We start from the raw sequence: 14,541 nt of genomic DNA, 5'->3' as shown, positions 1-14,541 counted from the left end.
TGTTAAATGTTTGTTGTTTGTGTTTCATGTATTTGTGTCTGGATACTTGTCTGTTGATGTTGGACATGGAGCTGCTGTGACGCAAGTCAAATTTCAGACTTGATCTGACAAATAAAATAATATCTTATCGTATAAAGGAACCATAACACGGTCACATGACTTCACGTCACCATCGCTAAGCTAAAGGCGGCTAATGTTGGGCTATAAAGGGACTACAGCACGGTCACATGACTTCACGTCACCACCGCTAAGCTAAAGGAGGCTAATGTTGGGCTATAAAGGGACTACAGCACGGTCACATGACTTCACGTCACCACCGCTAAGCTAAAGGAGGCTAATGTTGGGCTATAAAGGAACTACAGCACGGTCACATGACTTCACGTCACCACCGCTAAGCTAAAGGTGGCTAATGCTGGGCGTGATGACGCTTAGTCGTCTCATTTAGGCACTTGTTAGCAACCGCGGTTTTTAAATCCACCAGTGGGGTATTTACTGACGTATTTTATGTTGTATAACTAAATGTAAAAATCTCTTCAGCTTGTGTTAACCACAGACCTTATTTAAGGCTAACAACCGAAAACACATTTAAATAACGTTGACTTTGAGACGAGGGAACAGGAAGTGCTGAAATGCTGACTCATTTCCAGGTTTCAGGACTTTCTGCAGCTTTTATGAAGAAAAATATACTTTTTGAACTATTGAGTTGTCAATTCGATGCAATCATAAAAATGAAACTGTGCATATTTAAGCCAGCAGTTTATAAGTGTTTGGCACTTTGAAAGTGTAGGTGTGTCGAATCACAGGAACACTGATTGTTGCACTTCACTATAAGAAGGGCTGGTATCTAACAGAGAGACTGACAGTATGTTTACCACACAGTGTGATTATTTTCTTGGAAACACATTCAGTCAGATAGACTCACTCTGAGAACTCTCCTAATGGGTATTTTCTCTTCCCAGAAACCACCAACAGTGATGTTTTTGTCACAATGCCGCCCTCAGGCAAACCTTCTCTCACACACTCCCATCATTGTGTGGAGGGTTGAGCACCTGGAATGTGATGCAGTGTGAACAGAGATGTAAAAAGACGAAGTAATCAGGATACAACGAAAAAGTAACTATAGTCAATTACAAATAACATGGTAGGTAGGTAGGTAGGTAGGTAGGTAGGTAGGTAGGTAGGTAGGTAGGTAGGTAGGTAGGTAGGTAGGTAGGTAGGTAGGTAGGTAGGTAGGTAGGTAGGTAGGTAGGTAGGTAGGTAGGTAGGTAGGTAAAACAGCAATAAAAAGTAGAACATATACAGTAGACCGTGAAGATTAAAAAAATCTATAAAGCTGTATAAATACGTGCCTTTCTTTTATAAAGGGGACCTATCATGCAAAATGCACTTTGTGATGTCTTTTATACATAGATATGTGTCCCCGGTGTGTCAGGGTTTTATTCTCTGACACTTTGTGAGTTCCCTCTCTCTTTTTCTCCGTACCGAAATCTCTAAAAACGGGGGAACAACGGAGCTGATCCAGATTTGCATCCGATATGACGTAATATCGGCAAAACGGACCCACGGCACTATCAGAAACGTCGCCATCAGGAACAATACGCAATGTGTTTTGGACGTAATATGGTCTTTGTTTACATTAGCAAGCATCGCTAACACTCAGAGCTAACCTCTACTGGAGAGAGCATGTGTAAAAAAGGAGGAAATAAAAAAAGGAACTCGCAAGAAAAGAAGCGTTTGAGCTCCATACGGTTTCAGAAATAATCCTTGATGTGTTTGGAACATGATGGCATTTAATCACAGCAGCATTTAGCTGTATCTCGTAGAATTATGAGCAGGCATTAGCTCCGCCTCCTCTTTTTTTTTTTTACGCTAAGGACCCCAAATTAGCATTTTTCTAACAGGGCTGAAACAGAGGGATATGAGGGATGTCTAAAATGCATTATCCGTTTGGTATTTGGAGCAAAACACATCATAGACATGTTTTTTTATATATTTTTATATATCCAAGACCCTTAATATATGCCTAAAAATAGCATAATAGGAGACCTTTAATAAAGTAGAAAATATACATGTTGAAATACAAATGTATGCTCCAGTATGAGCTGTATGTCCACATTAGAGACCCCCCTCTCTTCCATAAGCCTCCCATGGCCCCATTAGGACACATAGCTCACATTCCTGCAGGACCGAGCTGTGCAGAGTCACTGCAGCCGTTAAAGGCACAGTGCGCTTTTATTTCTTTAAATCAATAAATATCACACTGTTTCCAGCCCATTGAAACGAAGGAGGTAAAAGGTCACATTCTACACCAGTGTTGGAAGAACGTTTTACTAAGGTACAATTTTGAGGTAGTTTTATTTTCCAATACTTTATACTTCTACATCTTAGTGGGAAGTACAATGCTTCCCTGAGAATACTGAAAACACACTTCTTCACACGGGCATATCCACCCTGATCACATGACACGTCCTCTGTTTTTATTGATTATATTGTCTTGTTGTTGTGCTGTTTTGTTTTGTGTACCTTGGACGAGAGGCTCGAAAGACGCCTTCATAAATAAAATGTATTATTACATATGTCACCCAATGCATTTGATACATTGTGTTACTCATTACTTTACATAGGGAAGAGAAAATATAATCAACAATTACAATTATATTCATATTTAGCTCGTGAATTATCTAGAGGAGACAAGCTATTTCTTTTAATCAATAAATATGACACTGTTTCGAGCCCATTGAAACAAAGGAGGTAAAAGGTCACACATCATCTTTTACCAGTGTTTGAAGAACGTTTTACTTAAGTACAATTTTGAAGTACTTTAACTTAAAGTGCACCTATCATGCTATTTTTAGGCATATATTATGGGTCTCAGATATATAAAAATATATGAAATCAAGTCTATGATGTGTTTTGCTCAAAATACAAACAGATCATGCATTTTAGACATCCATCATATCCCTCTGTTCCAGCCCTGTTACTAAAGTGCTGATTCTGGGTCCTTAGCATACAAAAATTACTGATCAGCAATTCTATGTCCGCCATCCTGTTCTAAACCACATCAAGGATTATTTCTGAAACAGTATGGAGCTCAAATGCTTTTTCTCTTGCGGGTTTATCACAAGGTGAGTTCCTTTTGTTATTTCCTGCTTTTTAAACACATGTGCTCTCCAGTACAGGTTAGCTCTGAGTGTTAGCGATGCTAATGTAGACAAAGACGTCCAAAACACGTCAGGCATTGTTTCTGATAGCAACTCTCTGTGGGTCCACCATCCAAAATTACGTCACATCGGCAGCAAATCTGTATCCGCTTGTTGTACCCCCGTTTTTAAAAGATTTGGGTACGGAGGAAAAGAGAGAGGGTTTTATTTTCTGACGCTGCGTGAGTTCCCCGACGCACCGGGGACACATATTTATTAAGACATCAAAAGTGCATTTTGCATGATAGGTCCCCTTTAATGCAAAATATAAATGACGTTCACATCAATGCATTACTAATAAGCAATACAATACATATATTAATCCGAATGACAAGTATATAAAGTAGTATGTTTGTGCCTTTACTGAAATAAGGCAGGACTTTTACTTGTAACTGAGTATTTCTACACTGTGGTACTAATAATTGTACTTAATTTAAAAGACATGAGTACTTCTTCCACCCCTCTTTTGGCCTCACAATAAGGCCGCTGTACACTCTGTTCACAGCTGCAACAAGTTGGGTTGAAAGAAGAACAGTCAAGTTTGTAAGCATGGGAACAGCCGTTGAGTTGGCAGAAATGGAGGTAAAAACACACACTCATCTCACATCGGAAATATGACCCTAGATTTGACCATTTATACATTTCTCTGTATGTTGTATGTACTGAACATGTTGTTTTTCCTTTATATGACATTTGTTCGACAATACAGAACTTCATCTGTTAAACAGGCTGCTAGGCAATTGTCGGCTTTCTGAAGTCGAGTGGACAGCTGTGACTTGTGTATTCTCTATGAGTGTGTGTGTGTGTGTGTGTGTGTGTGTGTGTGTGTGTGTGTGTGTGTGTGTGTGTGTGTGTGTGTGTGTGTGTGTGTGTGTGTGTGTGTGTGTGTGTGTGTGTGTGTGTGTGTGTGTGTGTGTGTGTGTGTGCTTATTCAGCTGTTGTTTTCAGGCACAAACACATGGACACCAACCGGCTGACCACAGGAACAAAAAGAGGAGAGGAAGGAGAGGAAGAAGGAGAAAGAAGTGAGGGAAAGGAAAGAAAGGAAATGAGTGATGTTGTTAAAGAATAAGGAAGGAGGAAGAGGGGAGAAGAGAATTGAACAAGTTAGTTAAAAGGAGAGGAAATAAGTAAGTGATCAAGGTAGGATTTAAGATGGATAAGAAAAAGGTAATAAGACAAGGCAGAGAGGAAGGAGAGGAAAGGATGAAGAGAGAAGAAGAAAGAGACAGAAGAGAATGTGATGGATTGTAGGAGGGTGAAAGTGGGATAATACAAGTAGGAGTAGAAGAATGTGAAAGACAAAGGATGTTGAAGGAAACTAGAGAAAAGGATGGATGTTGATATGAAGAAAGAAAAAGACTGATAGGAAAGGACTAGTGTGTGTAAGGAAGGATCTTAGATGGATAGGAAAAAGGTAAGAGGGTAAAAAGAGTCAAGGGGAGAAGGAGGAAAGGAAAGGAGTGGGCAGGAAAGTTAAGGATTTGTTTGAGGAAGGACAAAGGAGATAAGAGAAGGAGAAAAAAGGACATAAATGGAGGAGAGGTGAGGAAAGGAAAACAGCAGGAAAGTGTAGAAAATGAAAGCAATGGAAAAAGTCTGTGGGAGTAAAAGAAAGGATAAGAAAAGTGAAGGACAGGGAGAGACTGACATCACAGTTGCATTTTTTGATTTGTTTCACACTGCAAAATCAGGCTGTGTTCACACGCATTCTCAAAAATAACGTGTGAACAGCCCAGAAAAGTTATTCCCATATCATATAATCATCTCAGTTGATGGGATTGCAGCATTTAGCTTCATAAATACACTATAGAAACCACACTCTCTCCTCAGGTAATTCCATGTTTGTGGTTGTGAGAACATGAATAGACACTTTCTTCCATCATGAAATAGTGTGAGAATGTTAGATGTTACTTTCCTTAGAAGTTGAAATGTTGAACTTTTACCCGCTCAGTAAAAGTAGATTAGCAAATGGGAATGTGACGACATCCACATCGAGTCGGCCATCTTTGAAAATATACTAACAAATACAACCTGTTGACTAATCATTACAGCGATGTGTCAAAATATCAACGTTTCTTTACAAAAAATGAGACGACTAAACATCATCACGCCCAACATTAGCCTCCTTTAGCTAAGCGGTGGTGACGTGAAGTCATGTGACCGTGCTGTAGTTCCTTTATAGCCCAATATTAGCCTCCTTTAACTTAGCAGTGGTGACGTGAAGTCATGTGACCGTGCTGAAGTTCCTTTATAGTCCAACATTAGCCGCCTTTAGCTTAGCGATGGTGACGTTAAGTCATGCGACCGGGCTGTAGTTCCTTTATAGCCCAACATTAGCCACCTTTAGCTTAGCGGTGGTGATGTCAAGTCATGGGACCGTGCTGTAGTTCCTTTATAGCCCAACATTAGCCACCTTTATCTTAGCGATGGTGACGTGAAGTCAAGTGACCGTGCTGTAGTTCCTTTATAGCTCAACATTAGCCGCCTTTAGCTTAGCGATGGTGACGTGAAGTCATGTGACCGTGCTATAGTTCCTTTATAGCCCAACATTAGCCACCTTTAGCTTAGCGGTGTTGACGTTAAGTCATGTGACCGTGCTGTAGTTCTTTTATAGCTCAACATTAGCAACATTTAGCTTAGCGGTGGTGACAGGAAGTCATGTGACCGTGCTGTAGTTCCTTTATAGCCCAACATTAGCCGCCATTAGCTTAGCGGTGGTGACGTGAAGTCATGTGACCGTGCTGTAGTTCCTTTATAGCCCAACATTAGCCACCTTTATCTTGCGGTGGTGACATGAAGTCATGTGACCGTGCTGTTGTTCCTTTATAGCCCAACATTAGCCGCCATTAGCTTAGCGGTGGTGACGTGAAGTCATGTGACCGTGCTATAGTTCCTTTATAGCCCAACATTAGCCACCTTTAGCTTAGCGGTGGTGACATGAAGTCATGTGACCGTGCTGTAGTTCTTTTATAGCTCAACATTAGCCACATTTAGCTTAGCGATGGTGACGTGAAGTCAAGTGACCGTGCTGTAGTTCCTTTATAGCTCAACATTAGCCGCCTTTAGCTTAGCGGTGGTGACATGAAGTCATGTGACCGTGCTGTAGTTCTTTTATAGCCCAACATTAGCCACCTTTATCTTAGCGGTGGTGACATGAAGTCATGTGACCGTGCTGTAGTTCCTTTATAGCCCAACATTAGCCATCTTTAGCTTAGCGGTGTTGACGTTAAGTCATGTGACCGTGCTGTAGTTCTTTTATAGCTCAACAATAGCCACATTTAGCTTAGCGGTGGGGACATGAAGTCATGTGACCGTGCTGTAGTTCCTTTATAGCCCAACATTAGCCACCTTTATCTTAGCGGTGGTGACATGAAGTCATGTGACCGTGCTGTAGTTCCTTTATAGCCCAACATTAGCCATCTTTAGCTTAGCGGTGTTGACGTTAAGTCATGTGACCGTGCTGTAGTTCCTTTATAGCTCAACGTTAGCCGCCTTTAGCTTAGCGATGGTGACGTGAAGTCATGTGACCGTGCAATAGTTCCTTTATAGCCCAACATTAGCCACCTTTAGCTTAGCGGTGTTGACGTTAAGTCATGTGACCGTGCTGTAGTTCTTTTATAGCTCAACATTAGCCACATTTATCTTAGCGGTGGTGACATGAAGTCATGTGACCGTGCTGTTGTTCCTTTATAGCCCAACATTAGCTGCCATTAGCTTAGCGGTGGTGACGTGAAGTCATGTGACCGTGCTGTAGTTCCTTTATAGCTCAATATTAGCCACCTTTAGCTTAGCGGTGGTGACGTGAAGTCATGTGACCGTGCTGTTGTTCCTTTATAGCCCAACATTAGCCACCATTAGCTTAGCGGTGGTGACGTGAAGTCATGTGACGTTGCTGTAGTTCCTTGATAGCCCAACATTCGCTTTTTTACTTCTGGCAGTTGCTTTTATCCTGCTGAATAATATGTGCAAGTATCATAAATGTGTGTTTGCCACAGAGTTAATTTTTTGCAATATTTCAAAATCCTATGGAAAAATCCCATTGCTTTTAGTCGAGGGTGCAATGCAAGACCTCATCACTCTATAGATGCTTTCCTCCAAATATGGCTACACTGTCCCAGAACGATAAGCAGTTCTCATTCCCTATATTTTCTCTCAGTTTAGTAGCGCAAAGGACTCTAAAAGGTCTGTCTAGCATTATCAGGAGGACACAGTGTGGAGTGTGAAGGAGTGTTCTTCCTCACCTTGCTCCTTGATCTGCCGGATCTGCTTCACTGTCTCTTTGAGGATGGCACATTTGTCCGGCTTCACGTTGAAGTCGTCCATGTCGTTGATGTTGGCGAAGATCAGCTCGGCCAGCTCCTCGATGTACTTGTTCTCCTGCTCCCGGTTCCTCTTCTCTGTGCTCCTCTTAGGGCTGCAGGGACACAAAGACATCGCCAACATTAACACCAAAAATTAACATACACAGGAAGAAAAGGAGGATGATTATCTTGGTAGATCACTGTCGTTAAAGGAAAAACCTCCAGCCTCTTTTTTGCCATGCACAAGCTCGAAATTCCCGTTTTCCACCCTTTTTTTATTGAGTTGGATTTGCCAGCATTAGCTAAATGTATGATATTATTTGGCCCTAACATTGCTATGTTTATTAGACACATTTTTTAGATTAGATAAAATATACTTTGTTCATCCCGGAATTAGGAAACCGTTTTGTCCCAACAGCATGTCAACAGGGAGTTAACACGAGAATGAAATAAGTTAAAGTAGAATATTTGTATGTATGATATCACTTTTATATGATTATTTTTTGTTGATATCATATTTTTTGCCATTGATATCTTCCTCGTTGTGACACAAATTACGTTTTCCTGATTTTGAATACATCTGTGGACATCCCAAAAAGCTTTTTTATATTTTCTGAACTTCCCACTTTGCTTCAATTTTGTCCAGTGTTTATTTCGTCCTGACTCTAACTTCCTAAAGTCAACGTCCTCAAAAAACCTCAGCGACAACCTCCCCATGTCCTCATTAAAGCCTCGGTCCATCGTCTCTACAACCTTCATACATTCTCATTCAACGACTTCAGATCGTATATTTTTAAGTCTCGTCCTAAAAAATGCTGCCGCTGCATTTTTCTCCACCGAGCTGCGAGGGCATAGAATAATTTCATCCTACCTTTCTCTCTCTGCCTCTTTCTACTTTCAATTACATCTTCTTACTTATTTAACTTTTCTGAACAAGTGGCATACATGATAGATAAAGCTTATGTCATATTGTATCGTCCTGGTCACATGACTTCACGTCACCACCACCGCTAAGCTAAAGGCGGCTAATATTCAGCGTTATGACGTTTAGTCGTCTCCTTTAGACACTCGGTAGCAACCACCGTTTTTTTTTAAGAGGAGTAAAAACGTCTGTATTCACCAATGGAGTATTTGCTAATGTATTTTATTTGGTAGAACTCAACCACAGACCTTATTTCAGACATTTAACCAAAAATACGTTTAAAAAAGCTGTTGACTTCGATACAAGGATGCCCAAAAGGTGTAAAATGCTGACTCATTTCCTGGTTTAGGAGTCATTCCAATGAAGCTAACCCCTTCCACCTTCCTTTCTTCCAAACCCAGGGTCAAGCTTAAACCACTACTCTTCAGACCGACCTCTATCAATCCCTTCATGCCTCCACCACCAGTGTCTAGACCCCGGGGGGGGGGGGGGGGTTCATGGGTTCGGTTTTCCCCTCCTGAATGATATTCCAGCACAACGGGGTCTAATCGCCAAACACTATTACATTCATCTGTGTATTCCCGACAATAAATATATATCGTTGAATCAAAACTGTCTCTCCTGATTGAATTGCAATAAGCTATGTGTGGATGTTTGGGTGGTGTTTTAGTTTCTCACCTGGGTCCCACCAGGTCTGACGGACAGTCCTTCCTCTTCAGAGTCTCGCCCCCTGAGGAGGGCTCCGGGGTGTTTCCCCCCCCACTACTCATCTTCAGACAATATCAGCACCTGGAGACACACAAGAGGAGAGAAAGACAGTCAGAACAACACCTGATACAATAATAATGCTATTTACTTTCTGTACATGTGGACAGGGCCTCCAGGCTTTTTGCAGACATCCATAATCACCCATTGTATTTACATGTGTGTTTGTTTACAGAATTATTTCCCTGCCATTATCAGACTCAGGGACCTGCAATGTTGTTAACTGAGACCATTGTATTTATTGTTTTGGTTGCATGGTTTCATTTTGTTTACAATCATTATTTTACATTTCTGTTCTGATGTCTGAATATTCTTAAGTATTTGTAGTTTATTGCTCTTTTAAAACGTGTACGATCATACATATACATTTACATTTTATCTAATCATTATATCAGTGATACATTATGGTCTTAAAATGACAATTATATTATTTCTTGCAATTATATCAGGGACAAATATAAGGTCCTACAAAACTTGCTATAATGACAGGTCTAGCCAAAACGTATCTATACTAAACCATATTTATTTAGAATGATAACAAATATATATAAGTGTAAGGAATTCATCATTTAAATTACTAATGCTGTAAGTAAGGAAATTAATAGTTGCCTGAGTTGAAACAACAACCTGTAAAGTTATTATTAGACATTTAAACTAGTTATATAAAGTAACAGGCAGAATTACTTCCACAATACTTGGTTATTTATATGCAAATGTACGCTTAATTTCCACGATGTCAGAGATACACAAAGTGTCTTTTGTTGAACATACAAAGCGTCTGAATCGGCCTCTTCTTTGATGTGCAAAACAGTAAAGCCTACGCCCTTATGGGGTGCATTAATTCCACGCAGAACGAGTGCATCTGAGCATTTTGTAAATTAAAAAGCTCACCCCTGATACCCTTCTCTCCGCTTTATTAACAGACTATAATTCATGTGCTGCAAATGTACACAACGTGAGTGAAGAGGCATCATCACAACCATGACTCATGACAACAAAGCAGCATTGTAATGCCGTGTGGGAGGACCAGTGGGAATACAGGAGGTGTCAATAATGACTGATAAAGGCTAATTCATGTAAGCATTCACATTCGTACCACTTAAGGAGACAAGGAATCATGTGTATATATTATATTGTGTTATTCTAAAAGTGTTATTTAGGAATGAAAGAGGAACATTGGGAGGGAGAAGCTACACCATATGGTCATGCTGTTAGACCTTCATCCAAACACTGGTGATAAACTCGTCTTTTTGGCACTGTATTTATTTGATCACTTTCAGCGTGTCTACAGGTCTCATTCTTAGCTTTTGTGTTGTGCGTAGACGGCTCTGCTAAGATTGTTCCCTAGTTTAGGTTTCATGTTATGTGTTTAGATGGTTCCTGTTTTATTTTGATAGTCTCGTCTACCCTCATGTGTCTAAAGTACATTTCCTGCCTTGTCTGTTTTCCCACGGTTGTGATTGTCTAATTGTCTTCACCTGGTGTTGTCTGTCTAGTACAGGGGTGGCCAACCAGTCAGAGGTTAAGAGCCACATTTTTTTCTATGTTACTGCAAAGAGCCACATCAAACACACAGTCACTGATACCGCTTGTTTCAGTTTTTTGTTTTCTGGAGACAAGATTTCAACCACGTCACTGATGCATTTTTGTGGCATTGGGATATATTTTTTTTAAATCCTCTGGAGCAGATAGAGGAGCTTATTGTTATTGATTAATGCATCAGTGTTTCTTAGGGTCAAAAACACTAAACTCACAACTTAAAATGAAAGCGTTTAGTTTATTTAATAAAAGAGCACATGTTCAATGTGAAAAGTGCCAGTAGTTATAGATTATTTGCAATTTGGTGCTATATATTTAACAACAAAAAAATGATATATATTTTTTGGGCGAGGGGCTCGGCGGGTAGGCGAAACACTGGATAGTGTTTAATCAAAGATAGGTTTCCCCCCCCTCAAAGGTGATGATTCACTGCATCGCAGGTATTACTGTGATTGGCTCTTGGCCCACATCAAAATTACCTGACACCACACATACGTGGGGAGATGGGGGAGAGCCGGGACGAAAGTAACACGGGACGAAAATAACGGAGCGATTTTATCCGAGCCCAAACAACTTTGACCGGCCAAATTACGTCAGAATTATCAACATTCAATACTTAACAGACCTACTAAATATCAGGTTTAACTGTCAGGAGTAGTGTTGTCACGATACCAACATTTTGGTTTCGATACCAAGTCAAGAATTGCGATTCCGATTCTTTTTCGATACTTTTCTTAAAAAAAGGGAAACAGTCTTAAATGTAATTATTGTGCTTTATTTCACACCAGAACCATAACCATAACACAACCTTTTAAACAATGAGAACAATACATAAAATAAATGACAAGAATTCGTATTAAATAAAAATTAATACATGTCTTACAGACAGGCCTCATGGTGTCCGTAGGCTTGCCCTCACTGTCAGAGATATAGCTCAAATACATCAAAATTTCGCTTCTGGCGTCTTTTTTGTCAACAAGCCGAGGCGCAGCGGCAGTTGCACTCCCACTTGCAGCCATGCTTCTCGTTTTCTCACATGCTCTGGCAGCTAGCGCGTGCATGAGAGAGGGGAGGGACTTAGAGCGTGCTTGAGAGGGGCGGGACTGCAGGCACGGCTGCAGTGCAGGGATTGGAAGCAGAGCGCTGAACACACGGCTCTTATTAAAACGGCGCTTTCTCACCGGAGTACTTTTCCCCGTCATTCTTAAAGTACCGATAGGCCTACTAATGAAACGGAGGAATCGTAACGTTTTTAACGGCAGGGTATCGCGGTATACCTTTCAAGTATCGGTACACCGTGCAACACTAGTCAGGAGTCAGCGTCTCTCCTCCAAACTCACACATATACAATTCGATATGAACTGAAGAGCCGCATGAAACTAGGCAAAGAGCCGCATGCGGCTCGAGAGCCGCGGGTTGGCCACCCCTGGTCTAGTATATAGTTCTCGTCTTCCCCTGTCTCGTTGCCAGATTGTCTTGTGTGTTCCAAGCCTTCCAGCGTAAGATCCTTTTGTCATTGTCCATAGAGTTATCGTCCATAGAGTTATCGTCCATAGAGTTATCGTCCACAGAGTTATCGTCCACAGAGTTATCGTCCACAGAGTTATCGTCCACAGAGTTATCGTCCACAGAGTTATCGTCCACAGAGTTATCGTCCACAGAGTTATCGTCCACAGAGTTATCGTCCACAGAGTTATCGTCCACAGAGTTATCGTCCACAGAGTTAGTGTATTAGTAGTTTTTGTTTTGTTGCTTTATGTATTCAGTGTGTTATGACCCGTCTACATTAAAACACTTTATTTTGATACTTTGTTTGTCTCTGCATCGTGCATTTGATTCCACGCCCTTGTACAGCCCTAACATTTTACGACAACAAGAAACCATGTTAGCCATAGTTTTTTGATATTATCTGGAGAACTTTAAAGTGTATATACGCGTGACTTCCCTCGATTGTGGAGTTGTTCCCAATCGATGTGGTATTGTGAATTAAATGCATTGTTTTGAACTCTTTAAGATGATTTGTTTGCCATGTTTGTGTGATGGTGTTGCACTGACTTATCCATTTCCTTTATCTTCAAAATGTAAATTTAATTATGTTAAGTATTCAAACTAGACTGAAATCAACACAAGGAGATGTTTGCACTCAATACTATTCTCGTATACACTTATATAGGAAGTATGTACACACACACACACACACACACACACACACCACACACACACACACACACACACACACACACACACCACACACACACACACACACACACACACACACACACACACACACACCCACACACACCACACACACACACACACACACACACACACACACACACACACACACACACACACACACACACACACACACACACACACACACACACACACACACACACACACACACACACACACACACACACACACACACACACACACACACACACACACACACACACACACACACACACACACACACACACACACACACACACACACACACACACACGTCACTTTTCTGCCATCTCCGCTGAACACTTTAACATATTATTAAAATTTTAAACTGTATACCCCGGTTATCTAGGCCCTTTTTGTTGTTGTTGTTGTTGTTGTTGTTGTTGTTGTTGTTGTTGTTGTTTGATGTACATATGTCACACTGTAGGACCTCGAGAAACGATATTTCTGGATTTACAACATGTAGAATTCTTGACTAAAGCCGACTTTGACTTTGAAATAAAGGTTGAGGAAAGAAAAAGAGCAACAAGACTTTCTTATCACTTAAAAAATTACACATTTAAGCAAAAAAAAGCGACAAGTCTTCACTTTTGGAGACAAACACACTAATCTTATCTCTGATATGAGAAAAACAATACCATTTGTACAACTAAACTTGTTATTGAATAGAGGTTTTGAAAAAAAAGGTACATTATATTCTCACACAATCACACACACTAATGAAGCTCAGTGCTAGCAGGGCGCTAGGCCTTTAAAGCCTGGCCAACACGTCACCTGACTGTTACATAACAGCTGACACTGAGCAGATGAAGGCAGGAAAGAGGGATAATGGAGAGGGGAAACAACAGGGAGGGAGAGAGGAGAGAAAGGACATGAAAGAGAGGGGAGGAAAAGTAGAATAATGGAGAGGGAAAGGAGAAAATAAAGCAGAACAGAGGATAGGAAAACAATGGGTGCAAACGTACAGTCGACACATGATGCAAAATAAGGGTGTGGATGGGGGGGCGACAGAAGAAAGTGGGATGAGAGGCATCTGTTGCTCTGAATAATAATGCCTGAAGGAAGAGGAGGAGGATATGGCCTAATTACACGAGGAGAGGAGAGATGGAGGCAAGATAAGAAGAACAAAATGGACATTTAGGTCATAAAGGATGGAAAGAGGAACATTTATCATCACCAGTTACTCACAGCAACATTATCACACCATGGAGTTGTGAGAGCAATGTCTGTCGACTCTTGGTCAGCGTATCTTTAAAAACCGTTGTGCAGAAGGGACACTTGCAACGATTGATAGCCACTATCAACCATATCAACCACTAGTGCTGCCATGACGTGCAACAGCAACAAGTACACATCTGTTTGATTGCAATAAGATCAGATACGTATATTCGTCAGTGGATGTATCATCACCCTTTACTTACAGCAACATTACAGTATCTTTCAAAACCTTTGTGCAGAGAGAAACTTGCACAAAATGATAGCCATGACTTCACAATTCACATTTACGACTAGTGCTGCCATGACGTGCAACAGCAACAAGTACACATCTGTTTGATTGAGCAGTGCATCATATACA

The 14,541-nt window shown here is 40.8% G+C and overlaps 1 protein-coding gene across 4 annotated transcripts in view; it reads right to left on the bottom strand.

Annotated features, from left to right (window-relative positions):
• The window catches only part of LOC117563170 (nuclear receptor coactivator 2-like), an 81,994-nt gene that overhangs the window by 35,269 nt on the left and 32,184 nt on the right, over positions 1–14,541 (bottom strand). For all 4 annotated transcript variants that reach the window (XM_034241350.1, XM_034241351.1, XM_034241353.1 and 1 more), the window contains 2 exons: positions 9,105–9,215; positions 7,445–7,617 (listed from right to left, as the gene is read on the bottom strand). In XM_034241350.1, the coding sequence (XP_034097241.1) occupies positions 7,445–7,617; positions 9,105–9,196 (265 nt within the window). In that variant the 5' untranslated portion in view covers positions 9,197–9,215. The remainder of the gene's footprint in view (positions 1–7,444; positions 7,618–9,104; positions 9,216–14,541) is intronic.

The sequence above is a fragment of the Gymnodraco acuticeps genome, unplaced genomic scaffold (genome assembly GCF_902827175.1).
Source record: "Gymnodraco acuticeps unplaced genomic scaffold, fGymAcu1.1, whole genome shotgun sequence".
Taxonomy (NCBI): Eukaryota; Metazoa; Chordata; class Actinopteri; order Perciformes; family Bathydraconidae; genus Gymnodraco; species Gymnodraco acuticeps.
Note: the sequence above shows the minus strand (reverse complement) of the source record. Positions and strands in the feature narration are given on the sequence as shown.